We start from the raw sequence: 27,459 nt of genomic DNA on the forward strand, positions 1-27,459 counted from the left end.
GCCTTATTCACCCTGCTTTCCCTTTGTACATAGGACCCACAATTCCCAAGAGGAAGAAGACATAGAGAGAGAAAAGGAAGACAACGAAGAGCTTCAGCTGTCCGACTGGTTTAATCCAGAGTAAGAGTGTCCCTTGTGTGCAGCAAATCCATGGGTCAGCGGGAGGTGGCAGGGAGCTGTGTGGGCAACAGTGCCACTGAGAACATCTCTCAGTGGGAGACAGAATCTTAGACAGATTAGATGAGAAACAGAGTCTGGATGTTTTGACTCAATTGCTGGAACAATAACACTGTGACTGGCCAGTGGTAGCAGGTGAATCACAAAATACTCGGCTGTGGTCTCAGAGGCCACAGCATGTTGTGGAAAGCCACAGGATGGAGAGTCAGAGCAAGAAAATTCTCTCTGAGATTCAGTTAACTCATCTGTAAAATGGCAACGGTGATGCAAAATCTCAGATCCATTACTCAGATCCAGTTACTCTCCATTACTACATTCAGATACTAGCTTAATGGGTCAATACCAGCTTTTTAAAAAAACTTGAAATTAAATAGAAAATCAGAGAGTATAACAATGGGGATTAGGTTTTAATTTATAAATCTGGGGGAGGGGGCACACACAAGCAGTGCGTCCCATCTATTAGCAGTGCCCAAGCTCAGCAGAAGATACATGGTAGAGATGGAGGATGAGAAGCCATCAGAATACAGGTGGCAGTGGGATCTGTAAGCCTGAATAATGCCACCCTCTGATGAGGGTGGCACACTTTTATGGTGACACTTGTGCTTTGCTGAGCAGGATTTGAGTGGCGGGGTCAGGGCTGAATTACTGGGAACAGAGGAGGGTCAGATGAGGGCCACCAGCTGTCATTCTCTTCAGTCCCCCATGCATGGCTCAGCTTCTCTCTAAAGGAATGGAGAGCAGATATTTAAAGAATATTGGTTTGAAACGGCACCAAATTTAAGCCTTCTCAGGGCACCAGAGTGCATTTCTCACATAAATGACTATGGAATAAACAAATAAATATATTTATATAAATGTATTCTTTTCTGTAAACTACCTAAAACGTCACAGTATGTTGTGTACACATTTCTACATCAAGATCTCTCAGCTTCTTTGACACCAGATCCTCGTACTTTTCCTCCTACTCCCCATTCTCCCTTCTGTCTCCTTGACAGGGGCTTCTCCTTTCCCGCCTTCACAGATTAGAGCTTCTAGAGGTTGAGTCCAGTAGCCTCATCTCTTCTTTACACACCATCTTCCATGTGCTCTCATCCATTTCCAGGGCATTAGAGACCATCCATGTGAGACTGATTCCCATCTATATCATTAGCCCAAAGGTTTCCTCTGAGCGCTGACTGTGTCTAACTGCCTGCTTGATGTCTCTGCATGTCTCACGTGATCCCACCCCACACCCCACACTTGTCCCATCTCAAGCCAGGGTCTGGGACAGCTCTCCGATTCAGCCTCCTCCTCCACCCATCCTACAGTCTAATTCATTAACGTGTTCTGTTAATTCTGTCTCTAAAATTCTTCCCACATCATCTTATCTGCATTTCACAGCCCTCACCCTTGTCCCTGTTGCCATAGGCTCTTTGCTGGGTCTCTCCAGCAGCTGCTGCCTAGAAGGAGTTCACTGAGTAATGGGTGCATTCCACATCTTTGTTGACCTGCATGCACAGTTACTGGACTTTTAACACTTCCTCCCCCCAACATTTGGATAGATACCACAATGTTCCCATAATGAGCATATACAATGAAAAAGCTACCAATCTCACAAGTAGGTGTAGGTTTTGATTCTGGAGCCCTTTTAATTTGTGGGACGCCTTTGGCCTATACTGGTGGACTTGGTGGGTACTCTGCTTGGAAGGTTTTGGGGGCAGCTACGAGTCTTTCCCAGCAGCAGTTCCCCTCCTTTTAGAGTCCCATCTTTGTGACCTTGAACATCTTTGGCAGTTGAGAGTGGCAAAGGCTAGCTCTGCTGTTGCACATGTGTGGCCTGACCTGTCACTTCTTGTTTGCAGGAGGGAGGTTTTGGGTTTTGATGACTAAGACACCTTGATACAGAGGTTCATTCAGGAAACTGATCTCATCCTGTCCCCCATCCCCTCCCCACCACTGCCTGTAAGTCATCTGGCTTCTTTTCTTAGTCAGGGGTGCTGACATATTGGACTTGCCAGATGGGAAATAGGACATTTTAATTAAACATTAAATTTTAATAGTGCTTTTTTTTTTCCCTGCTCAAAGAATTTTCCGAGCCAAGTAACGAAACTGAACACTGGTTTTCTGACTCAGTCTTTCTAGAAGCTGTGGCCTGAGTGGTCATGCAGTTGAGGAGTGTGTAGCAGGCTGGCCACCTGTCAAAAATGAGATCCTCAAGAGGTGGTAGGGGGTGCGGGGTTCTCATTTATCTGATCCCCGTGCTCAGCACTGGGCCTGGTAAAGGAGAAGGAACTTCCAAAATGTATATTGAGAGACTGAGTGCCCTGGTCTGGCCCCTCCTATAAATTAAATGGCTAAAGACCAAGTTCCTTTCTCCTATCCTACCGTTACTTTATTTGTAAAATGGAGATGATGATAGCATCTCTTTTATAATCCATGGTAAGGATTAAATGAGGCAGTGAAAGTCAAGTACTTAGCCCCTATGTACCATAAATATTCAGGATACCAGCTCCCTTCCTTTCCTCCTCCTCTTTTCCTTTTGTTTTTAAGAAATTAATATTACCTGCCTACCAGATGTCCAGCTCCTATACAACTGCACAACTTAGGCTGGGTCAGAACTGTTAAGAGATCTTTGACAAGCTAAAACAGGACTGCAGTGAGGTGACAGTGCATGGGAGATTTTAAGTTCAGAAATGTTGGCTATGGAACTATAAGCAGAGTGTGTGCGTGTGTGTGTGTGTGTGTGTGTGTGTGTGTGTGTGTTTGAAATTCTGACATTCAACAAAGCTGGGAGTTTTGTGTGACTAAAAGCATCACATAAGCTTCTAAAAACAAAAGGGGGAAAAGTGCTTTTCTCATTCTGCAGTGATAAAACGACTGAAGTAGCTAAATTGAGTGTAAGTAATGGCAGACCCAGGTTTTAGCCCAAGCTTTATCAGCATAGCAGGTAAATGTCCACATAAGAAGTGATAAAGGGTGGTGGCTCAGGGCGCAGACTCCAGAATTAGCCTATCTGGGTTCAAATCCCAGCTTTGCCCCTTACTAGCTATGTGACCTCAAGCAAGTTATTTAACCTTTCTGTGTACAGTTTTCTCATTGATAAAATGAGAATCAAAATAGCACCCACCTCTGAAAGGTGAAGCTCTTAGTACAGTATCTGGTCCCATAGGAAGTGCTCGGTGTGTGTTAGTTACCATCATCGGTGGCCAGCTATGTGGCCTTGAACAAGTTAACAAAGCTTTCTGAGCTTTGGTTTTCTTACCTGTACAACGGGATATACTACATGGCAGGCCTGTTGCAAGGACCAGAAGAGAAAATATATGTGAAAGTGCCTGGCACAGGTTAGTGCAGAATCCAAAATAGGCCCATGGTCTGAGCTGGGTGCTCCAGCCTGGGCTATAGGGGCCTCTGCTGGGTCCGTTCTTTTTTTTTGGGGGGGGGGGGGTTAGGGGGGACTCTCACTTTGATTGTGAAATAAATAATAACACCAGAACCCCCTAGTCTGGGGCCCTCTTGGGCCTCTAACCAGGTTCCTACTCAGAAATCCTTTTCTGGTGAAAGGCACATTGAGATGGTTTTCTCTCTTTCAGCTCATTGCCCCTTTCTCATCGCCCTGTGTCAAGGATCAGGTCCTTCTTAGGCTCAGATGGTACCTACAGGGATAACAACACCCAGAGGGGCCACTTGTGGCTTAGGAAAGGGCTGAGGAGGAAAGGAAATTAGGAGGAAAAAGAGAACAAGGAAAGCAGGAAAAGGGAGAGGGTTTGAGATGAGCAGGGAAGATTCCTGCTCATAACAGCCACAGCTCCCAGGGACACCTGGGTCTCCCATCCCACACCTGGAAGAGGCTGCCCCTGAAATGTTTTATGACCCAGCCAGGATTCAGGGACAGTGACTGTAAATCCCAGCCGAGCCCACAGTCTCTGCCCCACCTCAGCAAGCTGTCCCCACTCACAGGACTCTGTGTTTTGTCACCAGGAAACGGCCAAAGGTGGTGACAGTGACTAGTTGGAAGGCACCTGTGGTGTGGGAAGGCACTTACAATAGAGCCATCTTGGAAAATTACTATGGCAAACAGAAGATTACCGTGGGTTTGACGGTTTTTGCTATCGGAAGGTAGGTGTCACTATGAAACTTGACCTTGACTTCTTGTTCCAACTGTCAAAATGTTTGTGAGGGTCTCCCTGGGCCTACAGAGGCTGTTTATGACTTGTTTGAATGATCAGATGGGAGGATGTTATAATGGGACCATTTCAGTCTCATTTCTGCTGAGACAACCAAAAGATAAGGACAAAAACCATAGTCGGTGAGTGGACTCCCTCCCACCTCAAAGTGAGGTCTCAGAATATAGGTAAAAATGTCTGCTACACACACTGAGCCCAGAGTATACAACTCACCCACAGCCAACTTCACCCCGATCTCCATGGCTTTCTCTGGACGTTCCAAAAATGCCAGCGGTTAGTGCATCATTCTTTCCATGCTTTCAAGACCCAGGACCAAGGACAGAAGCCCTTACAGCAGGTTCTCAGTGATCTAAGTGTGGTTGGTGGTTTTCCACGTAGGAGCTGGCTGACCACTCTTCCTTCGGTTCCTCCTGGAGGATTTAGGCCCACAGAGATTTGGCTGGCCAGAACTTCCTCTTCTAAAAGTTGGATAGGTTCCTCTTTCAGCTTCCATTTCCTTGTTTAGAATGTTTCTCCCCAAATTTCAATCATTCTTACTTGAAATTGGTAGCTCGTAATATTGGTTTTACTAGTAAAATATAGTGCATTTCGCTCTTTTGGAGATTTCCCCCCAAAAAAACAAAAGCAAAAGTTTAATTTCCCTATTTCCTTCCCATCCCCACCCCCAACCCCATTTCCTGGCTTTCTCATCAGTACCTTTTCTGAAAGCCATGTGGAAAGTTGACCCCTTTGCCCAGTACAAAGAGTTGAAGGTCCAGGTTGACCTGAGCTTGAGCTTTGCCCACCAGAGCACCTAAAGGAGAGTTCTGTAGACCTGATAGTTCTCCTAAGTTCTCCAACCCAGAGGTCCGAAGCCATCGCTGACACCATACCGATTAAGTCCTAATGCCATTGACTGTATTGACCCCAGGGACCTAGGTAGCATCTCTAACAGAAAAGGGTAACTAGTTTTGACATTTTTACTCGAAGAATCAGTATTGTTGAGTCGGAAGCCAATGCTCGCCCAGCTCACCTAAACCTTTGGCATTAGAGGGGACAAACCAGCCATGCTGCAGGTTGATTTGATCCTGGTGTTCTAAAGAGAACAGAACTGCCCCACATGACTTCAACCAACAGTTATGTCAATGAAAGAAACATCTAAACCTATAAAGAATTTTTATAGGATTTTATTTGACCCAAACTGATGACAATTGCCCAGAAGCAAGACCTCAAATGTTCTGGAGAATGACAGTTTTGCAGTTTCTTTTATGCATTTGAAATTAAGGGGGGAATATAAGAAATATTACATGAAGGTGGAAGAAAGCAAGGTGTACGGGATTGTTAAGATTATGTGCTCTCTTGAGGGTGGGACTCTTATTTCAAAGGTGTGTTAATCTGGATGCACAGAAACAATAGACAGGGCTTACTTAAGTTAAAAATAAACCTTTTACTAAAGAAGTTATATGCTTGGGGCAAGACTACCCACCATGATCTATCCAGTTAGGAATTTATGATCCAATACAGGTTTACATTCTGTAGCCCCTTTTTTTGTCCACAGTTGCAACTCTCCGGAACTAAAGAGTAAATGGCATATCTGGTGAAAGCCCTGTGCTCTCCGCTCTGAGGCAGGAGAGGACTGTATTCATCAGCAATAAATCTTCACTAGAGTGGATTTGGACTTTTAGGAGGTGTGATGTTTGGTTTATTTTCAAATAACAACGCAGCCTCAGTGCTTCAATCTCTAAACAGTGTTAGACCACACAGTGGCTCACGTCCTCCCCCAGGATTGTCTCTCAGCTTCAGGGGTACTATAATTTGTTCTTAAAACACCAAAGAATTTCCTGGCCATCAGCCACAGAGCCATGTCAAAGTCCTTCTTTATACTGCTCAGATACATGCTCTCCATTTAAAGACTCAATACTGTAAACCCTTAGGTTTCTAGCGGCCACCATTATAAGTACACTTTAATTTGGTAGTAAAGAAAGGGATCCAAGCAGTAACCAAAGTGAAAAGTGCCAGTAATTATTACAGGACATCATGATTGGCCAGTACTGTGATCAGCTCATTAAATTCAGTTCACATTCACTGAGCATAAGTTTGGGGTTTGCATGAGTTAGGTCAAGCCATCTTTCTACTCCTTCCTCTTCTCTCTGATCCCCATGGCTTTACAAGAGAGTATGTAGCTGGGTTACAGAAGACATCAACATGATATTTTTTGAATGAACAGACAAATATCTAAAATAACACTACAAACCTACTAGAATGGCCAAAATCCAAAACACTGGGAACACCAAATGCTGGGAAGTAACAGGAACTCATTGCTTGTGGTACTACTACTTTGGAAGACAGTTTGGAAGATTCTTCACAAAATTAAGCATACTTTTACCAGGCAATCCAGCAATTGTGTTCCTTGGTATTTACCCAAAGGAGCTGAAAACATGTCCACATAAAAACCTGCAGACAAATGTTTATAGCAGCTTTATTCATAATTATCAAAAGTGGGAAGCAGCCAAGATATCCTTCAGTAGGTGAATGGATAAATAAACTGTGGTACATCCAGATGGGAATATTATCTGTATTAGTGACACAGAGGAAACTTAAGTGCATATACTAAGTGAAAGAATCTAATCTGAAAAGGCTACATATTGTATGATTCCATACTGTACAACATTCTGGAAAAGATAAAACTATGGTGATAGTAAAAAGGTCAGTAGTTGCCAGGAGTTGGGTTGGGGGAATGAATGAACAGGTAGAACACACGATTTTGGGAACAATGAAAATATTCTGTATAATACATAATGATAGATACATGTCCTTATAGATTTGTCCAGACCCATGGAATGTACACCAAGAGTGAACCTTAATGTAAACTATGGACTTGGGGTGATAATGATGTGTCAATGTATGTACACTGACTGCAACACATGTCCCATCCTGGTGCTGAATGGTGTAAGTGGAGAAGAATGTGGGAGAGAGGAGGGACAAGGGGAGTATAAGGAAACTCTGTGCTTTTGTTTAAAAATTTTTGAAAACATATTTTTTAATTGATTTCAGAGAGGAAGGGAGAGAGAGAGAAACATCAATGATGAAAAATATTGATCAGCTGCCTCCTGTATGCCCCCTACTGGGGATCGAGCCCACAACATGGGCAAGTGCCCTGACCAGGAATTGAACCGTGACCTCCTGAAACATAGGTCTATTCTCAACCACTGAGCTACACTGGCTGGGCAGGAACTCTGTGCTTTTTGGTTCAATTTTTCTGTGAACCTAAAAATGTTGTAAAAAATAAAGACTTTTAAAAAGAGAAAAAATAGTTTAAATAAGGCTAACTCAGAGGTTGTTTGCTTTGATATTTGGATGGAACTTATTATGGTGGTATCTGGACAATGGTTTGGAGTTTTGAGTAATCAGTGGGAGGCTCACAGAGTGAATATGTAATATGAAAGGATATCCATGTCCCTTTACCCATTCTCTGGGTTCCAGAATGGCAATGGTTCAGCTTAATGCATCCCCATAGAACCCAAGGGTCACATCATGGTGCATCTGATAGAGTAGTAGCAACATTGGGATATATAGGTTGGAGTTTTTGAGGGAGGCTAAAGAACTAGTGCCCCCTGATGTTAGTCAAAGGGTGTAAACTTCTATTTATAACATGAGTAAGTTCTGGGGATCTAATGTATAGCCTGGTGATTACAGTTAACAGTACTATATTATGTGTACTTAAAAGTTGCTAAGAAAGTAGATCTAAAATATTCTTACCACAAAAGAGAAATGGTAATTATGTGATGTGATGGAGGTATTAGCTAACTAAGGTGGTAATTATTGTGCAATATATAAGTATATTAAATCAACACTTTGTACACCTTAAACTTATACAGTGCTACATGTCAATTATATGCCAATAAAGCTTGGAAGAAAAAAACAACTCACATCCCTTTTGCCTACCCAAAGTCTAAACCAAAACAAAGGGCTAAGTAAGGCAGATGGTAGTAAATATCATTTTCACTACAGTTGAAGCTGGTATTGGAGAATGTGGCTTATATCTGTAGGCTCTAGGCCTCCTAACATTGAACCACAGAAGTAGAAAGACTCAGGCACCAAGCAGCTATTACACTAGAAACTCCAGGTGTCTGTACATCAGAGCGGTGCCTGTACCACTAAATATCCTATAAGGCCCAAAGCATACATACTATCTCCAATACATACAGTTTCCAAGAGCGAGAGGAGAGGAAAGGAGGGGTGGGGCTGTTCATGGCCAGTCGCCTTTCCAAAATTGGCAGTCAGATAAGTCCCTCCACTTCCCCAAGGCAGAGTGACTGAACAGTGGAGAGCAGTCAGGAATGTTACAGTAACAGATGTCTCTCCACATGAAAACATACATCTGCGACGAGGAAAAATAGTTGTCTCTTGAACTTCAAAATACAAACAAAATGATTAGAAAGTACATGGTCTCCTACAGAGTCCCAGAGGTTACATTTATCCCGTTCTTCTTTGTTTCAGATACATTGAGCATTACTTGGAAGAGTTCTTAACATCTGCTAATAAGTACTTCATGGTTGGCCACAAAGTCATATTTTACATCATGATGGATGATGTCTCCAGGTTGCCTTTGATAGAACTGGGTCCTTTGCGTTCCTTCAAAGTGTTTGAGGTCAAGCCTGAGAAGAGGTGGCAGGACATCAGCATGATGCGCATGAAGACCATTGGGGAGCACATTGTGAACCACATCCAGTACGAGGTCGACTTCCTCTTCTGCATGGACGTGGACCAGGTCTTCCAAGACACCTTTGGGGTGGAGACCCTTGGCCAGTCAGTGGCTCAGCTACAAGCCTGGTGGTACAAGGCAGATCCTCTTGAGTTTACTTATGAGAGGCGGAAGGAGTCTGCAGCATTCATTCCATATGGCGAGGGGGATTTTTATTATCATGCGGCCATTTTTGGAGGAACACCCATTCAGGTCCTAAACATCACCCAGGAGTGTTTCAAAGGAATCCTCCAGGACAAGAAAAATGACATAGAGGCTGAGTGGCATGATGAAAGCCACCTAAACAAGTATTTCCTTCTCAACAAGCCCACTAAAATCTTATCTCCAGAATATTGCTGGGATTATCATATAGGCCTGCCTGCAGATATTAAGACTGTCAAGGTATCTTGGCAGACAAAAGAATATAATTTGGTTAGAACTAATATCTGACTTTAAATTGTGCCAGTAGGTTTCTGAATTTGAGAGAGTATTCTGGCTACTTCTTCAGAAAAGTAACACTTAATTTTAACTTTAAAAAATACTAATAAAACACCAACCCAGCAAGTACTACTCCTCGTAACTTTCAGCCTTGTAATATGGGAGCATGGACCTCTGGTAATCAGATGTGAATTCCTGATGATTTCCTATCTATTCTGGGTTTGGGGAAAATATATCAATGAACTTAAAAAAAATTTTTTTCACAGGCCATAAAAAAGCCAGAAACACTCTACATATGTCAGATAATGTACTGGAGAACTGGAGAAAAGGGTGCTGGGTCTAAAGCAACATAGGTTGCTTTACAGCAGAACTTGCAGTGAGGACACAGTCTACCTGGCAATCCTCAAATGGTTTCAGTAGCAGACCACTTCAGGCCATTTTGTTGTATGTGTGTCTTTTTCTCAGGATGTTGTTTGACTTCTGTGCAAAAGACTTGTCGAGATTCCCAGTGGTTATGATGGTGGTAAATGTTTGGAGTCACAGGGAATCTGAAGGAAGTGGAAACAAAGCCTCAAAGTGAGTTTGCCATGAAATAGGAGAGAGTGGAAAGATCACGGTTGGGCAGTGGCACCTGAGAGGTCACAGGAGATGGATTGGCACTTAAATATAGCGTGGATCCAGGTGCTAAATGGGACAGGGATGATGTGGATGGTCTCCAGCCTCCTTAATCCCAAGACAGCCAGAGCAGAGGGGACTTGAATGGAAGATACTTCTTTGTTTTGCCCAAGTCACATTCAGTCTGCCAGATTCTGCAACTGTGTCTTCAGATCCTTGGCCAGAAGTGGATGGTGTCAGAGGAGACAGAGGCCTAAGTGGACTGAAGAAGCTCGCAAGGAATTTTACAGACAGGGGCTTCATGACAATCAGCAGCGGCAAGTCCAACTGCCACTTGCTCCAACCCTCAGAGTCCCTCAGCCTATTGTACCCCGTTTGGAGGGCTGACATCAGGAATGGATTGGAGGAAAAGCCCTCCCTCCAAATAACCTAATTTTCCCCTGCCCCATCTGCACTACTGAGGTGTAACAACCAGACACATTTAATAAAATGGTTAATTGATTTGATATCAAAAGCAGACAGGATGGCAATGGGAGACCCAGTCCTCATAACTGAACAGCTTAACATTAAATTCCCTTCTCTAAGAGAAGTTATAAAATCCTACCTGTTATTTAAAGTTAAGCAATTCAATGTAAAGGAAGTTAGAAGGCAACATTTACATATTTATATTTTGCTTGTGTTCCAGTTAAAGTCATGTTTCCTTTTTTAAGTGATTTATTTGAAGAATCATTGTGCTGGCTTGACGTTCAGCACACTGGGCTTCTCTGGTAAATTGAAACATACATTTTCCTACCATTGCACTGCGCCTCCTACTCTTCACTTCTTGCCAGAAAGATCATCACAATGCAGTGAAACAAAACCAAACCAACAAAAATCCTGAAGAAGTGGACTTTAAAGGAGTTACACATTCATTAGGACTCTTGCTTCTCTCTAACTCAAGTTTTCTGAAATACATCCTAGAGTAGGGAAAGTTACTGGTTTAAGTCTGGAACCAAAGAAATTATCTATTCTGAAAAATTAAATGGCTGATGTTTATGTTTGAGGGAATCTTGATTTTTTTTTTATTCATTTAAATTTTAATCCCAAACAAACTCAAGATGTCATGAATAGTTACTCTTAAACATAAAAAAAATAAAACTCCTGACTTACAATTGAATAAATTATTTTCTCAGTATATTCTTGTCATGGATTGTGCATTTTCTCCCAAAGATGTTCAGAATTGTCAATTCTAGCGTTTTAAATTCTTAGATTTCAAAAAGTCCTCATGTCCTTCTAAAAATGTGTCCACTATTACAAAGATAGAACATAGGTGAGATTTGCAAATTTTTAAAACAGATGCTCATGCCCTAGCCGATGTGGCTAAGTGGTTAGAGCTTTAGCCCACACACCAAAGGGTCGAGGGTTCTATTCCTGGTCAACCCAGTAGACCATATCTGGATTGCAGGTTCGTTCCCCAGTTGGGGTGCATGTGGGAGGCAGCCAATTGATGTCTCTCTCTCACATACATGTTTCTCCTCTTCCCTCCCTTCCACTCTCTAAAAATCAATGGAAACAATATCCTTGGACACCAAGGAAGCATCATCAGAAGCTTTCAATTCCTTTATTAGGCATTAAAGAATTTAGTTGATCAAAAACTCTTCAGAAGTAGAATGTAGGTCTAGACCAGTGGTCGGCAAACTGCGGCTCTTTGGCCCCTTGAGTGTGGCTCTTCCACAAAATACCACGTGCAGGCGCGCATGTACAGTGCGGTTGAAACTTCGTGGCCCATGCACAGAAGTCGGTTTTTTGTGGAAGAGCCACACTCAAGGGGCCAAAGAGCTGCATGTGGCTCTTGAGCCGCGGATTGCCGACCACAGGTAGATTCATCATATAGCCAAGTTTGAGAAGCAGTCAACAAAAGCTGAGCAAACAAGGGCACAGAGAAGTTAAGGGCTAAAGGAGTGGAGGAGGAAAGGGTGTCTGATGAAGTGCAAATAGACTTGGAGGAAATGACTTTAAATTGAGTTTTGAAAGAGAGAGGGGATCACTGTGAGGAGTAGAGATGGAATGAGTCTTCAGAGGGAGGAGCAGCGGATGTAAAGCACAGAAGACTGTGATAAAACTTTTACAGAGACCCACACAAATGGTGCAAAAAGTAGCAAAGACCATGAGAATGCTTTGGCTGGATGAGGGGTCCACATTCGCTCAAACATGTATGGCTCTCTTTCTCCCAGCAATGCTTGGTCTCTTTTACGGAGTCTGTGTGATTTCAATGGAAACCAGTGCCATCGTTGGAGCAAGAGATCCAGACTAAGCCAATCAGTACCTTTCATTGCTTAGGTGGCAATGATTGATTTGGGGGTGGCAGGTGACCTGAACTAGCCCAATCAATGTGAATCTCAGGTCCTCAGGAAATAGCATGTAACATTGGGAGCTGCTAACACCTCTGGTGACCACAAGGGAGGTCAGCATTAGGATAAAACTGGCAAGAGGAATGGAAGAGCAGAGAAAACTGAAGGGAACACAGTCCTTGATGACAACCCTAAGCCCTGGCTCCAGTGGGCTTTTTGAACATGTGAGCCAATAAAGTACCATTATCGTTTAAGTCAGTTGGAATTGAGTTTTCTCTTATAACTGAAAATATCCCCCACTGAACCCTTCTAGAATAATTAATTCCTTATAGGCAGGCCCATAGTCTGTCTTTGCATCAGCTCCAGAACCTGTTACATCACCTATCTCAGAGGCACTGCTTAACGAATATCTACAAGATGAATGAATGAATCATTATATATACTCCCATCACACCTCAAGTGCTTTTTAATTAAATTAAAAAAATTTTCATTATGAAGTCAGATACTTTTATATCTGGCATCTGGAAATTTTCCTCCTGTGGTACATAGTACAGGAACTCAGGAGGGGCAGCTTGAGCTTTAGGCTCTAACCTGCATAACGTACTGGGTTCAGTGCTACTTAAGGCCAGTGGTGCATGAGACAAATTTGCTTCATCAGTATAGAGCAGTGGTTCTCAATCAGGATGATTTTGCACGACCACCATCACCACCTCCACTTCCACCCTTGCCCTGACCCCAGGATACTTGGCAATGAGCGAAAATATTGTTGGTTGTCACAACTTGGGGGTGGGGATGGGGAGGGTACTACTCACATCTATTAGGTAAAGGCCCGGGATGCTGCTAAACATCCTAAAATGCACAGGAAAGCCACCACAACAAAGTAGTGTCTGGCTCAAAATGTGATGAGGTTGAGGGACCCTGATGTAAAATCCCTTTGAACCTCATTAAGAAAGAAATATGGAGAACCAATATGCATAATACCCACCTGTCTATACCCTGGAATTAGTCTTTGATGAGTGTCAAAAGCTTCCAACTCACTTCTTAGTCCTATAACATTCACAGCTAAGACAAAAGAAGAGAGCAGTTCCCTATACTGGACACTGGAGGACAGGAATTTCCAAAGATAACACTTATTCTAAGCAACTGCAGTGATTAAAAATATATGTTTTCTGGACCTGGTGAAGACTGCCCGTTTGTAGAAATAGCTATGGATTTTACATATAAATGAAAATAGCTATAAATATTTAAAGTATGGGGCTTTGAAAAATCAGCCAAAGTTAGAACACACTTTCAATGAATTGACTGTAATTGTTCAGAATAAAAGGTGGTTATGCTAGCTAGGTGTTTTAGTTAAAGACATTTTGGTTGCAAGGAACTGATATCTCCTAAACCCAGAAATGAATATTGAGAGGCTACTGGAGAGTTCCACTGAATGCAAGGCAGAATTGACAACCAGGCAGTGGTGCACTGAAGCTGGTTCTTTCCTGCTGTGAGAGCCTGTTGCACGTAATACTTCCCAACTCTCTGTTTAGTGCCTTCACTGTGGTAGCTTGGTATTAGCCATGGTGGGAGTATTTACACCATGGGAATCAGCAAACACTAAAAATCAGGTCTCTTTTTCCTTTTCATCTTTCTTTTTTTAGGAGTTGGTTGTGTAAAATTTTAGTTGTTCGCATCACTATAACCAGCCCATGAAGAAGTGCCAGTGAAGTTCAAGGGCTTCAATAGCAGAAAAGAATGAACTTCCCCTAGAGCAGTGGCCGGCAAACTGCTGCTCACGAGCCACATGCGGCTCTTCGGCCCCTTGAGTGTGGCTCTTCCACAAACTACCACGTGTGGGCGTGCATGTACAGTGCAATTGAAACTTCATGGCCCATGCACGGAAGTCAGTATTTTGTGGAAGAGCCACACTCAAGGGGCCAAAGAGCCACGTGTGGCTCGCGAGCCACAGTTTGCCGACCACTGCCCTAGAGGTCTGCCAATATGATCCAGCTCCAACTATTTCCAGACTCAGAGTTTCTTCCTTCAAAACTCTATATTCCTGGCAAAGAAAACCCAAATGGCACAGCAGCCACTCCTGCTCCCAGCAGCTGTGCCATGGGGTAGGTTTCTTGGAGGGTGGATTATAATATAGAGCAGTTTCTCAGGCAAGGACCTATAGGTATGAGCTGAGTTAGATGCCTCTAAAACTGTCAACATTTCCACTTTAGAGCTGCTTGGCTATCAATCATTTCTTCCCACACAGGTAAAATATGTCCTGCTACCATAATCCAAAAACATTATGCACTATTCTAGCACAGCCCCCTCTCTGAATAGCAGACCATAGAATTCATGGGTAATGCCAGAGGGCCAGGCTTCTCAGAGTCTACTATCTCCACATAATAACTGTTTCTCCTTTGGTTATTTAGCCCATCTAACTATTCTGCAATCCATAAAATAAATAATAAATCCAGCACACACCCAAACACTATGAAGTCAAGACAAGGAAGGAAGAGGGGAAATTTTTTAGTAACTCTAGAAGAAAATGGTTATCTGGTCAAGGGGCATTTCCTTGCTCCAGAATTCAGCGGGCCCCTGCTGTAAGGTCTCAATCAAGGCCAGCCACAGCCTACGTCCATAATCACAGTCTACCTCAGACCCTTTGAACTATGTAAGATATAATTGGTCATAAGAGGTCCAGCGGCAGGGCAACTTGCCTGCAACCTAGACCAGCGGTGGAGCTTTCTGTTGTCCAGGGTCCCACTGGAAGTCACTGCTTTTACAGTTACCAATCAAATGGGAGGCAGCTGGATACCCTCATGTGTGGGACACTGCCTCCAAAATCTAAAGTAGCCCAAGAGACTTATGCCTCTCTCTTATTTGTAGCAAGCATAAAGTATTGGTTCTCAAATTGGCAGCGTTCTGGAATTACCAGGAGAGCTAATACTGATGCCTGGTTCTGACCCCAGAGAGTCTGACTCAATTGGTATGGGGTAGACACTGGAACTTTAAAAGCCTTCCCAGGTAGGCCTTGGCATGGTAGCTCAGTTGGTTAGAGCATCATACTGATACACCAAGGTTTTGGGTTTGATTCCAGGTCAGGGCATATACAAGAATCAATGAATGCATGAATGGGTGGGGCAGCAGGTCGATCTCTCTCTCTCTAAAAATCAATAAGTTTAAGATAACCTTTTAAAAAATACATTTTTAATTGATTTCAAAGCGGAAGGGAGAGGAAGAGAGAGACAGAAACATCAATGATGAGAGAGAATCATTGATCGGCTGCCTCCTGAACATCCCACACTGGGGATCAAGACCACAACCCAGGCATGTGCCCTGACCTGGAATTGAACCGTGACCTCTTGGTGTATAGGTCGACGCTCAACCACTGAACTATGCTGGCCTGGCTAAAAATCAATACGTTTAAAAAGTAAAAAGATCTTTTGGGGAGAAAAAACACACACCTTTCCAGGATAAGAGGATTCTGGGAATATGGTAGAGTAGGAAGCACCAGGAAATCTGTCTCCTCAGCTAGACAAGAATTGCACTGGCAAAAATCTGTCTGATGTAACTATTTTGGAACTCTGGAGTCTATAGAAACTTGAATGGTAAACTAAGGTTAATTTCAACTCTTCACACAGTAGCAGCGACTCGTTCTCCACTTCCAGCCATCTGGTAGGCAGTTGTGCATATGTTCCTGGAGCAGTTTGCATGCAGCTTATGCAAGCCAGGGTGGGCGTAAAGGGCCCTGTCCTCCACATATCAGGAACCTGTGCTCTGATTGCTAAATGTTGCTTCTGATCATGGAGGTACAGACAAACAGGCAGCAGCCATTGGTGTTGCACCTTCTCCCATTGTTGCAGTATTCTGTGGAAGAGCCACACTCAAGGGGCCAAAGAGCCACATGTGGCTCCCTTTTCCCTCCAGTTGAGGTGACTTCCAGTTGATGTAACTTCCAGGGGGTTTAAAGTGCCAGTGCCCCTTTGTTCTCCCTTCACTTTCTGTCAGAGACCACCTATCGTCTTCACTAGCAGAGAAGAGACCCCCCAAAAGCTAGTGACCTTTGAAGCCCTAGCAAAGGTCAGAGCTGTGCACCACCCAGTTAATCTAGATAATGGTAGCTGAAGCATCATCCCCACCTTAATTCACTTAATTCCTTAGATACTCATGTAAATCCTTGTTGATTATTGTTGACTAGATATTCTGCCTATTTCTGGAAATTGTCTGCTGATGAGCTAATCTGTGTGTCATCGAAACCTCCTTACCCTAGGGCTACCCCAGATCAAATAAAAGGTTGGAGCGGCCTGAGCATCGGTGGAAGTCCTTCTGGACTTGCCCGCCTGGTCCCCCAATATTTCCAAATTATCTCGTCTCTTCTCTCTCTCATTTGTGTGTGGCTCCTCTTTCAGAACCGAACCCTGAACCACACAGGACGTGGAGGGAAACACACTCGACAACTTTCCCTCCTTTGGAGGCATATATTAAAGAACAGAACATTCAAAAACATCTACATACATGGGGAAAATTAGTAAATGACTATGCTTACTCAGGGAAAGGCTCTGAAAAGACCTTATGTTACACTTGGACTGATCCTTGGCACAAAGACAGCTTACAACAACCAAAAAGGCAAAATCAATGAATGAAAACGAACAAAAAACAGCTAACCGTGGGGGATGGGAGATAATCTTATTTACAGAGTTACCACAGTATTAGATTCAAATGTAGAATTTCAATTAAAAAAATCACAAGGCATACAAAGAAACAGTAAAGTATGGCCCATTCAAAGAAAAAAATAAACAGGAACTGTTCTCAGAGATGACCCTGACAAAGACTTTAAAACAACTGTCACAGATGCTCAAAACTATAGGATGATTGGAAAAAAGAAAGTCAAGAAAACACTGTACAGTAGGTCCTCGGGTTACATCAGAGATCCGTTCCTACGGCGTGATGTAATGCGATTTTCACCGTAAGTCGGAACCCACCTACATAAAGCACCTACGTCAGTCACATGGAACACATACACAGCAGTAATGAAGTGAAACAGTAAAAAAAATTTAAAAGAAAGGTAAAAATTCCTGACCTTTACTTGTGGTAAATAAATAATAAAAAACATAAAGCACATATGTACATACATCAAAATGATGGAACTTTTTTATATATATAAATAAATGGGAGATGGTGATGTAACCACGAAACGACATACTTCGAGTCCTATGTAACCCGAGGGCTGCCTGTATAAACAAAATGAAACTATCAATAAAGAGTGAGAAAACCAAAAAGAAATAATAAAGCATTCTAGAGCTGAAAATTATAATAAGTGCAATGAAAAATTCACTAGGGGGATTTAAAAGCAAATTTGAGCAGGCAGAAGAAAGAATCAGTGAAGTTGAAGATAGGACAATGGAAATTATTAAGTCTGAAGAACAGAAAAAAAGATAGAAGAAAATGAATAGTGCCTCAGAGACCTATTAGATACCATTAAGTGACTCAAAGGGGCACAAGAAAAGTTATTGGGCGATGGAGGTGTTCTATATCTTAATTAAGGTGCTTTTTACATACATGTGTGCATGTGTAACAAAGCCAATAAAGTGTACAAACTATTTTTACTTTAAGTAAATTATACTTTATGTCAATTAAAAAATATATATATGGCTAATATGCTAAGTGTCTGACCATCTGACCGGTTGCTATGACATGCACTGCCACCAGGGGGCAGACACTCAATGCAGGAGCTGCTGTGATGCGCACTGGCCATTTACAGAGAAACAGCACTGTGGACCTGGTGCCAACAAAGCAACACTTGGCTTCCCCCAATTGGGACACAGGCCCTGCCACCACCCCAGAGCAACACCCCACCAAATTGCAGTTGATCCTGCCGAGACCCCTATGGAGCAAAATGTGGCCCACAGCCCAGCCCAGCCCTGAAATGGTGGCTGTGGGCACCAGGTAATGACGTCACGTAGCAATGTATGGCTTCCTCTCCCTAGCGACTAGCCTCCTTGCAGTTTCTTCAGCCCAAGAACACAACCTGTTTTATAGCCAGGTGAAAACATTTTATACTTTAACCCAGGGGTCCTCAAACTACGGCCGTGGACCACATGCAAATACAAATATTGTATTTGTTCCCATTTTGTTTTTTTACTTCAAAATAAGATATGTGCAGTGTGCATAGGAATTTGTTCATAGTTTTTTTTTAAACTATAGTCCGGCCCTCCAACAGTCTGAGGGACAGTGAACTGGCCCCCTGTTTAAAAAGTTTGAGGACCCCTGCTTTAACCAAATGTCTTTGAAGTGTTTTCCCGTGCCTCATCTAATTTGATCCTCACAGAAGTCCTGGAGTAGGTAGATAGGAGACTCAGTGGAATCCTATTTATTTTTCATTAGCTGGAAAATGGAGATTTAGAAAGCTTAGAAACTTGACCCAACTGAAAAGAAGTAAGAAATGGTGGACCATGAAAATCATTTCAGGTTTTCTCACTGTGCAGAATATAGTCAAATACTGCTGCAGTTAAATATTTTACCATTTGTTTTTCCTGCATGATCTACAATAACAATCTGCTTCGTGTTGATATTTACTGCTGAGTTGCTGACAATTACCTGAAAGAGAATTCCGGGTGCTTCACTGGGCTGGAAAAAGTTTAGCTAAATCAGAAAGCAGGTCTAATTAAGCAAGTTTATCTATATATATAAAGCTCTTGCTGGTGCCAATTGCACACATGTTTCCATCTGTCATTGTTGTTCATGAATTTGGTTGACATGTCTATTACAGAGAAAGGGTGAATAGCGATATTAAAATATTTCTTCTAATTAATTTCCTTTCAATGTGCACAAATTCATGCACCAGGCCTCTAGTATATTATGAAGCTTTAAAAAACTGACAAGAAACTTATATGATCCTACTTGTTTTTTAATGGGACAAAATCCAGTCCCCTGATAATAATAAAGAGAAGTTACAAGCATGTGAATTGTTATGATTGCAAGTATCTATTTCATCATCAAGAGAATCTGATGACATCATCATTCACAGAAGACTGAAATAATAAACACAAAAACTGGAGAGTACCATAGAACCAATAATAGGTTATCTGATTTATGATTTTTCAAAGGTCTTAAAAGTTCTTGCTTGAAAACTGTCTGCCCTCTTAAGATTCTCCATATGTCTTCCCAAACCACTATACCATAAATGTTAAGTCTTCAAGGAAGAAACTGTATAAAATTCCTGCATGATCTTAGGAAAACAAAAGGTAAGAGTTTGTCTCTAATTTCAACCAAATTAAGCCATAGCCAATTTCTTTTCTGCACACAACTTTATTTCCACAGATTAAATATTACAAAGGAGTTTTGTAAACTTGATGGCTAAAATTCCAAGGTCAATGAACAAATAATCTAAAAATTATAGTTTAGCCTCCAGTGAGCGCTCTGAACCAATTATATATTCAAATACTTTGAGAAGGGGCACATATTTTATACTGTTATCAGTTCTATCACCTATCTTAGAATGATCAACTTCATAAGATTATTTAATTACAAATAATTAAGTTTTCTTTATAATTATACAACTCTTTAGAGTCCAAGTATTTTCATAATTATCTCTTTTCTCTGACACCCCATTCTGAAAGAGTTAGGAGAGGAAGTGGTGTAATTTTTCTGTAGAAAAGAGTCCTTTGTACTTTAGAAAAGATGAATGAAGTTTATAAGATCTCTTGTATCAAGACCAGACTAGTTAATATCCTACCATTGGGTGGATAGTTCAAATAGATGGTGTCTCTTCACTGACTCAATTCTATTTCCATATAAAGCAACATCCAATGACCAGAGGTGCCTTAAATCCCAGATAAAATTAATTAAGTCATCTAGTTTAAGTCGTAAGAGACAGGATTCAACACAGCTTATTCTCTATACATTGTACTTTATTTAATCTACTTTAATGTTTCTTTTTCCTCCCAGTAAAGGATGAGATACAAAAGAAAAATTCTATTATTATTCATTTTATTATCTCTATGGGCCTTGCAAAGAGAGTATCGATTCAGGTAACTTTAAAAAATAATGAATATTTTATTTTGGTGTTTGGTTTAAGGATCTGGTTATGTCAGGAAGGTTATAGGTTCATCCCCTGAATAAATCAGCACGCAACTGTATCAATCCAAATACACCCAGATATATCCAAATGACATCCAAATATGTCAGCATAAATATTGCCTTCAGCATAAAAATTCTTTGTTTCTAATGAAGTCAGAGCTAAATGTAATTTGTGTAGGCCAATATGTGTGAGGAGAAGCAATGTTAAACTGCCAAGACAGTTACTGTATAATTATGGCAATGTAATGTTAGTAAATATTATGGAGAAATTTGTGCCATTTTTAAATAGGTGGCATCTTCTTTAAGTAACATCCTTAAGCCTACCTGGTTTTGTTCTGTGGATAGAGCATCAGACTGCGGACTGAAGGGTCCCAGGTTCAATTTCTGTCAAGGGCACATGCCTGGGTTGTGGGCTCAATCTCCAGTAGGGGTCGTGCAGGAGGCAACAGATTAATAATTCTCTCTCATCATTGATGTTTCTATCTCTCTATCCCTCTCCCTTCCTCTCTAAAATCAATAAAAATATTTTTAAAAAAGAAACATCCTTAATATTGGTGTCTTCAGGCACTATGTATGGTATTTGCCCTCCACATATTTGAGACAAGCAGAAAGGCTTCATTTGCTATTAGCAAATTTCATTGTTTTAATGATAAGTTTCTCTCATTTGTATCTAAAAATAGTTATTTTTTAAGATATAGCATATGAGTAATATTTATCAGTCAAATCACCTCAGTAACTTTTATCATGTTCATTACTGTACTCTACAACCAACAATGTACTTGGCATATAGTATTTTGTCTTGGTCCATTTGGGCTGGATGGCTTATGAACAACAAATTTATTTCTCTCAGTTTTGGAGGCTGGCAAGTACAAGATCAAGGAGCCAGCAGATTTGGTGTCTGGTGAAGGCCTGTTCCTGGTTCATAGAGAGCCATCCTCTCACCATGTCTTCATATGGTGGAAGGGGTGAAGGAACTCTCTGGAATCTCTCTTAAAAAGGCATTCCCATTCAAGAGGGCTTCACCCTCCCGACCTAATCATCCACAAAGGCCCTACCTTCTAATACTATCACATTGGGAATTAGGATTTCAACATATGAATTTGAGAGGGACACAAACATCCTGTCCATAACAGTATGCGTTCATTAAATATTTGGTAATATTAGGTAAAATTAGGTAATAAAATGAATAGATTGAGTATAACTCTAGTCATCTTAAATGTGAAAACCCTTCATATAAGTTTAAAAGTAAATAAATATTTTTTTTATTTATCCTAAGCACAAAGAAACTACAGAGGACATATCAATGCTGGTAAGTACTTATAAATATGCTATGACCTCTTCTTTGAGGATAAAACTGGTTAGAGGGCACTGAAAAACCTGCAAGTCCTTGGTTCCTGCAGGCAGGGTAAACCAAAGCAGTTTTACAAACACATGTTGGAGATACTCGTTTAAGGTCAGAATACTAGGAGTCAAAGAAGAGCAGACTGGCAAAGTTGCTGCCTCTGATAGAAGAGTGGCAACTGGTGAGGGGAACGAGTTACAGGAGTCAGAATTCAGCCTGTAGGAACCTTGTGCCTTTTAAAGCTATGGGCAACACACAGGAATAAAGTTTTGACTAAAAGACTCTCAGGAGACTGCATTAATCCTATGTCACCTACCAAATCATGCTATCAGAATGTGTGCAGAAAGGAAAACTTCCCCAAGTATTGTGCAAGATCTAATATCATTATATGTTCAATAGTCATGGGAATCTACATAGTGAAGTGAAAGCAACTTTCCTTCCTGATGCTTGTTGTGTCCAGGGGCCTTGTCTCTCTGATAGTTCTTTGATTTGCAAGACCCCCACTAAGACCATGACTCCATACTTGGGTGAGCTGTGCTATGCATGAAAATAATATAGTAAGAAGGCTTTCATGTGCTAGGCAGAGTATATTTCCCCTGTAAATAGCCATGACTAACAGGGGCAGTAACTTTCAACCACCTGAAAATAGAGGAGGAATGGGTTAAAATGTTTTCTGGTAAAATGTATTCAATGAAATACAATCTAACAATTGTTCTATTACCTAATCAGAATTCTATAGCACTATCATACTAATACTCATCATTCAAAGGCATCATTGTCAATGGAAGTGGGTGTTAGGTAGAATGCCACAACTCATTCACACTTCTGATGTCGCAGCTACTCTTATCTGTGTACTAGGCACAAAGACAGTCCCCTGGGCATGAGATTTAACCCCATCCTCTTGTTAACTAAGCCCAGGGTCAGCTTTCCGAAGGTATCCTAGCCAGGGTGCCAGTAGAGTGTATAGCAAGAAGGAAAAGTAAGGACTCAGGCAGTTTCCACCCACTCTGATTATGGACAAGATAATAACTCTTTGTGCCTTATTTCCTTATCTAGTAAAATGGGGATAATAATCATAATTCCTATCTTATCAGTATGGATTACATTCGAGAATACTTAGGAAAGTTTCAATATGTATTAGCTTTTTTTGGTTGGATGATGTCTTTAATTTTTTAAAAAAATTTTTCAATTATGGTTGGTGTATTAGCTATTAATGAAAAGCATCTAACATCATCTAGCAGATCAGAAAATATTTCCCTTAAGAAGGGATATTTAAAATGAGGCCTGAAGGTGATGTTGGAATTAGCAGGTTGAATCTGTGGCATGTTTAAGGAAATAAAATTTAAAAAAGGAAAAGGCCAATGAGCCTGGAAAATTATAAGTGCAGGGCTAGGTAGGAGATGTGGCTGGACAGCGTGAAGTGTGAGATCACGAAGAATATTATGGCCATTTAAGAATGAGGACATCATCCTTAGACAATGGGAAGCCACTGAACTTTTGTTAAACAGAATAATGACATGGTAACACTAGAGCTTCAGAAACATGATACTGGAAGCAGAACGGAAATATGGAGAATGGGTTGAAAAGGGCAATGCAAGGATAGGCTAAGAGGGTAACACATTGCTCATTGTAGGGAATGGGAATATGGAGGCTCATTATATTAGTCTCTTCTTTAAAATATATATATATATATATATATATATATATATATATATATATATATTTAATATATTTTATTTATTTTTTTACAGAGAGGAATGGAGAGGGATAGAGAGTTAGAAACATCGATGAGCAAGAAACATCTGCCTCCTGCACACTCCCCACTGGGGATGTGCCCACAACCAAGGTACATGCCCTTGAACGGAATCAAACCTGGGACCCTTGAGTCCGCAGGCTGATGCTCTATCCACTGAGCCAAACCGGTTAGGGCTAAAATATATTTTTTAAATTGATTTCAGAGAGGAAGGAAGGAGAGAGAGAGAAACATTAATGATGAGAGAGAATCATTGATTGGCTGCCTCCTGCATGCCCCCTAGTGGGGATCGAGGCCACAATCTGGTTTGGGCCCTTGACAGGAATCAAACCTGGGACCCTTGAGTCCATAGGCTGATGCCCTATCCATTGAGCCAAACCAGCTAGGGCTATTATATTAGTCTCTTTACATTTGTGTACCTTTGACATTTTTGCACTAAACAGTCTTTTTAAAGTGTACAGTGAGACCAATTAGGAGGCTATTGCAGTAGCCCAGATAAACGATGATGGTGATTTGCAGTCATGTGGTGGCAGGGAATGGAAATAAGGGATGGATCTGAGAGATGTTTTGGAGGTAAAACCAGCATGGTTTAATGATGAATTTGATGTTGGGACGTAGGGAGTGCTCTGAGTGTAGAATGATTCTCATATTTCTGCCTTGCCATTCCAAGTGGATCCGGAGAGGTAAGGCAACATATGAAGAGGCCCTACTTTGGGGAAGAGATGATGACTTTAACATCTTCATTTTGGAGTGTCTGTGTAAACTTCAAAGAGAAGATTTCAGAATACAGTTGGATATATGAGTCCTATAATCCTTGGAGAAGTCTAGTTGTACATGAAAATTTGACGCCATAGGAAAATGCCCAAGAGAGTGTCAACTGATCAAATAAAGGGCCTCGGAGAAACCCTTCTGCAATTAATAATCAAATCAAGGCTTCTGAGCAGGATATTTAAGGCTAACCTTAAACAGAGGTAGAAATATATTTCCATTGTGGTAGAAGGGAAAAATATTCAGCACTATAGGTAAATTTGTTGTTGTTTTTAAAGTTTTTATTTTTTTAAATATATACTAGAGGCCCAGTGCACGAAATCCATGAATGAATAGGGTCCCTAGACCTGGCCCCCACCTCCCCGCCTCCTCCTTTCCTTGCTCCCTCAGCACCCTGCTGCTGCTGCTGGTCGCCCACCATGTTCCGCGCTGCCCACTGGTGGTCAGCACTCACCATAGCAAGCGATCGAACTCCTGATCTCCCGGTTGAACTCCTGAGGGGACAATTTGCCTTTTATTATATAGGATATATTTTATTGATTTCAGAGAGAAAGGGAGAGATAGAGAGAGAAACATCAATGATGAGAGAGAATCATTGATTGGCTGCCTCCTGCATGCCTCCTAATGGGGATCGAGCCCACAACCCCAGGAATGTGCCCTTGACCAGAATCAAACCTGGGACCCTTCAGTCCACAGTCCAACGCTCTAACCACTGAGCAAAACCATCTAGGGCACTGTAGGTAAATTTGGATGTGAGGTGGAAGAAAATTGAGGGAGTTTTCATCTGATGGCTGCTATTTTCCCTCTGAATTAGAAGAATAAGAATGAGAACTATGGAAACAAAGATTTCTGGGCAGCACACAGGGTTAAGTTGAGGTTGAAAATCATGATTTTTCCATGCCACTATTATCAAACTTCATCACTGTTTTTCTTACTGCTTCATGCTCACTTTGCATTCTGCATCTTATTATAATCCAACCCATGATTTGATAGACACTCAAGTTATCTCAAACTCTAATAAGATATAGTGTGACTCTTTGCATTATTTTTCTCCATAGGTCTGTGAAGACTCAACCAGAATTAAATCTATCAGACTGGTTTTTCCCCAGGTAAGAATGCCAAATCTAACATGTGAAATTAATCCATAGATTGCTCAATAGAAGTTAATGAATGGCAACTGCCATTCCAAATGTGGGAGAGCAGATGGATCTTTGGTTACATTTGGAAAACTTAGCAGTGGACTAGACCCATTGGGAATGGACATTAGGACCTGCATCCTCCATGAATGAGTGTGTAGATAAAAAAAAAAACCTCAAAGGTACTAGAATGATGGCAGGTCAAAAGAGTAAGGGTGTATTTAGGGGGGGAAAAAGGTGTAAGGGTGTATTCAAGACCATTTGGTTGATTCTTCTTGTTTCATCAATGAGAGAACCAAAGCCCAAATCCGATAGATGGACTGTGTACTTTATGTTTAATACAACAGCTTTCCCCTACCCTCTCTGTCTCATCTTCTTATTCTACCCATCTATCTTTCACTCTGATGCTATAGGGTTTTAGGACTTCACCTAATTAAAATTTGAAAAAAGACATCTGTTTAAGAAACTGTGGTACATCTACACAATGGAATACTATGCTGCTGTAAAAAAGAAGGAATTCTTACCATTTGCAACAGCATGGATGGAACTGAGAGCATTATGCTAAGAAAAATAAGCCAGTCAGAGAAAGATAAATATCACATGGTCTCACTCATTTGTGGAATATAATGAACAACATAAACTGATGCACAAAAACAGATCAAGAGACAGAGAAACATCGATCAGACCATCAAACCTCAGAGGGAAGGTAGGGGAGGGTGGAGGGAAGGGGGAGAGACCAACCAAAGGACTTGTATGCATACATATAGGCCTAACCAATGGACACAGACATCAGAGGGGTGAGGGCATGAGTGGGGGGGGGGCGAGGAATGGGGGGATAAGGACACATATGTAATACCTTAATCAATAAAGAAAAAATAAAATAAAAAATAAAAATTTAAATATAAAAAAAGATTATTGATATAGTCCCATAAATGGGACTGCCCATGAACCAGTTCTTTTAGTTTGTATGCTTTTAGAAATTTGTCCATTTCATCTAGGTTATCTAAGATGTTGGTGTATATGTTATTTATTATATTTTCTTATAATCCTTTTTAATACCTGTAAGGTCTATAGCAGGGGTGGGCAAACTTTTTGACTCGAGGGCCACAATGGGTTCTTAAACTGGACCGGACGGCCGGAACAAAAGCATGGATGGAGTGTTTATGTGAACTAATATAAATTCAAAGTAAACATCATTACATAAAAGGGTACGGTCTTTTTTTTCAATAGTTTTATTCATTTCAAATGGGCCGGATCCGGCCCGCGGGCCGTAGTTGCCCACGGCTGGTCTATAGTAATATCCCTATTTCCATTCCTGATTTTAATAATTTAAGTCATTTCTGTTTTTTCCTTAGCCAGTCTAGTTAAAGGTTTCTGAACAAAAATGTTCAAAATATGGTTTCTGAAAATAACCAGTGTCAAAAAGCATACTTTTGTAATGATCTGGCCATTTCTGATAATCTATTCCACAAAAGAATCATTTTTTCTTTCACTGATCCTATCATTTTCCTTTCTCTGTATCAGTTGTCTCTGCTCCAGTCTTTATTATTTCTCCCTTCTGCTTGTTTTGGGTTTAGTTTGTTCTTTTTTCCTAGTTCTTAAGGTGGAAAGTTAGGTTACTGATGTGAGATATTTCATCTTTATTGATGTGAGATATTTCATTTTTAAAAAATTATAAATGTTTACAGCTGTATATTTCCTCCTGAGTACTGCTTTTCACTGCATCTCATAACTTTTGGTATGCTGTATTTGTATTTTTACCCATCTCAGTGTATTTTCTCATTTCCCTTGTGAGTTTTTTCTTTGACCTACTAGTTTTCTAAGAATGTTCAATTTCTTCATATTTGGGGATTTTCCAGATTTTCTTCTACTATTAATTTCTAATTTCAGTCCACTGTCAATGCAAAGATGGTTTGTATGTTTCCAACCATTTTAAGTTTATTGAGATTTGTTTTA

At 41.1% G+C, this 27,459-nt stretch overlaps 1 protein-coding gene and 1 long non-coding RNA gene across 4 annotated transcripts in view; one reads left to right on the forward strand and one right to left on the reverse strand.

Moving 5' to 3' along the window:
• GGTA1 (glycoprotein alpha-galactosyltransferase 1 (inactive)) overlaps positions 1-11,289 on the forward strand; it is a 52,236-nt gene extending 40,947 nt beyond the window's left edge. For both annotated transcript variants that reach the window (XM_081103364.1, XM_081103365.1), the window contains 3 exons: positions 34-120; positions 4,135-4,272; positions 8,820-11,289. In XM_081103364.1, coding sequence (XP_080959490.1) covers positions 34-120; positions 4,135-4,272; positions 8,820-9,513 — 919 coding nt within the window. In that variant the 3' untranslated portion in view covers positions 9,514-11,289. The remainder of the gene's footprint in view (positions 1-33; positions 121-4,134; positions 4,273-8,819) is intronic.
• The window catches only part of LOC308527942, an 81,426-nt gene continuing 54,061 nt past the window's right edge, over positions 95-27,459 (reverse strand). The window contains exon 3 of one of the 2 annotated variants that reach the window (XR_013996660.1): positions 95-899. This is a non-coding gene — a long non-coding RNA (uncharacterized lncRNA). The remainder of the gene's footprint in view (positions 900-27,459) is intronic. The other variant, XR_013996661.1, reaches the window with a different exon arrangement.

Source organism: Myotis nattereri (genome assembly GCF_964212035.1).
Source record: "Myotis nattereri genome assembly, chromosome: 12".
Classification (NCBI taxonomy): domain Eukaryota; kingdom Metazoa; phylum Chordata; class Mammalia; order Chiroptera; family Vespertilionidae; genus Myotis; species Myotis nattereri.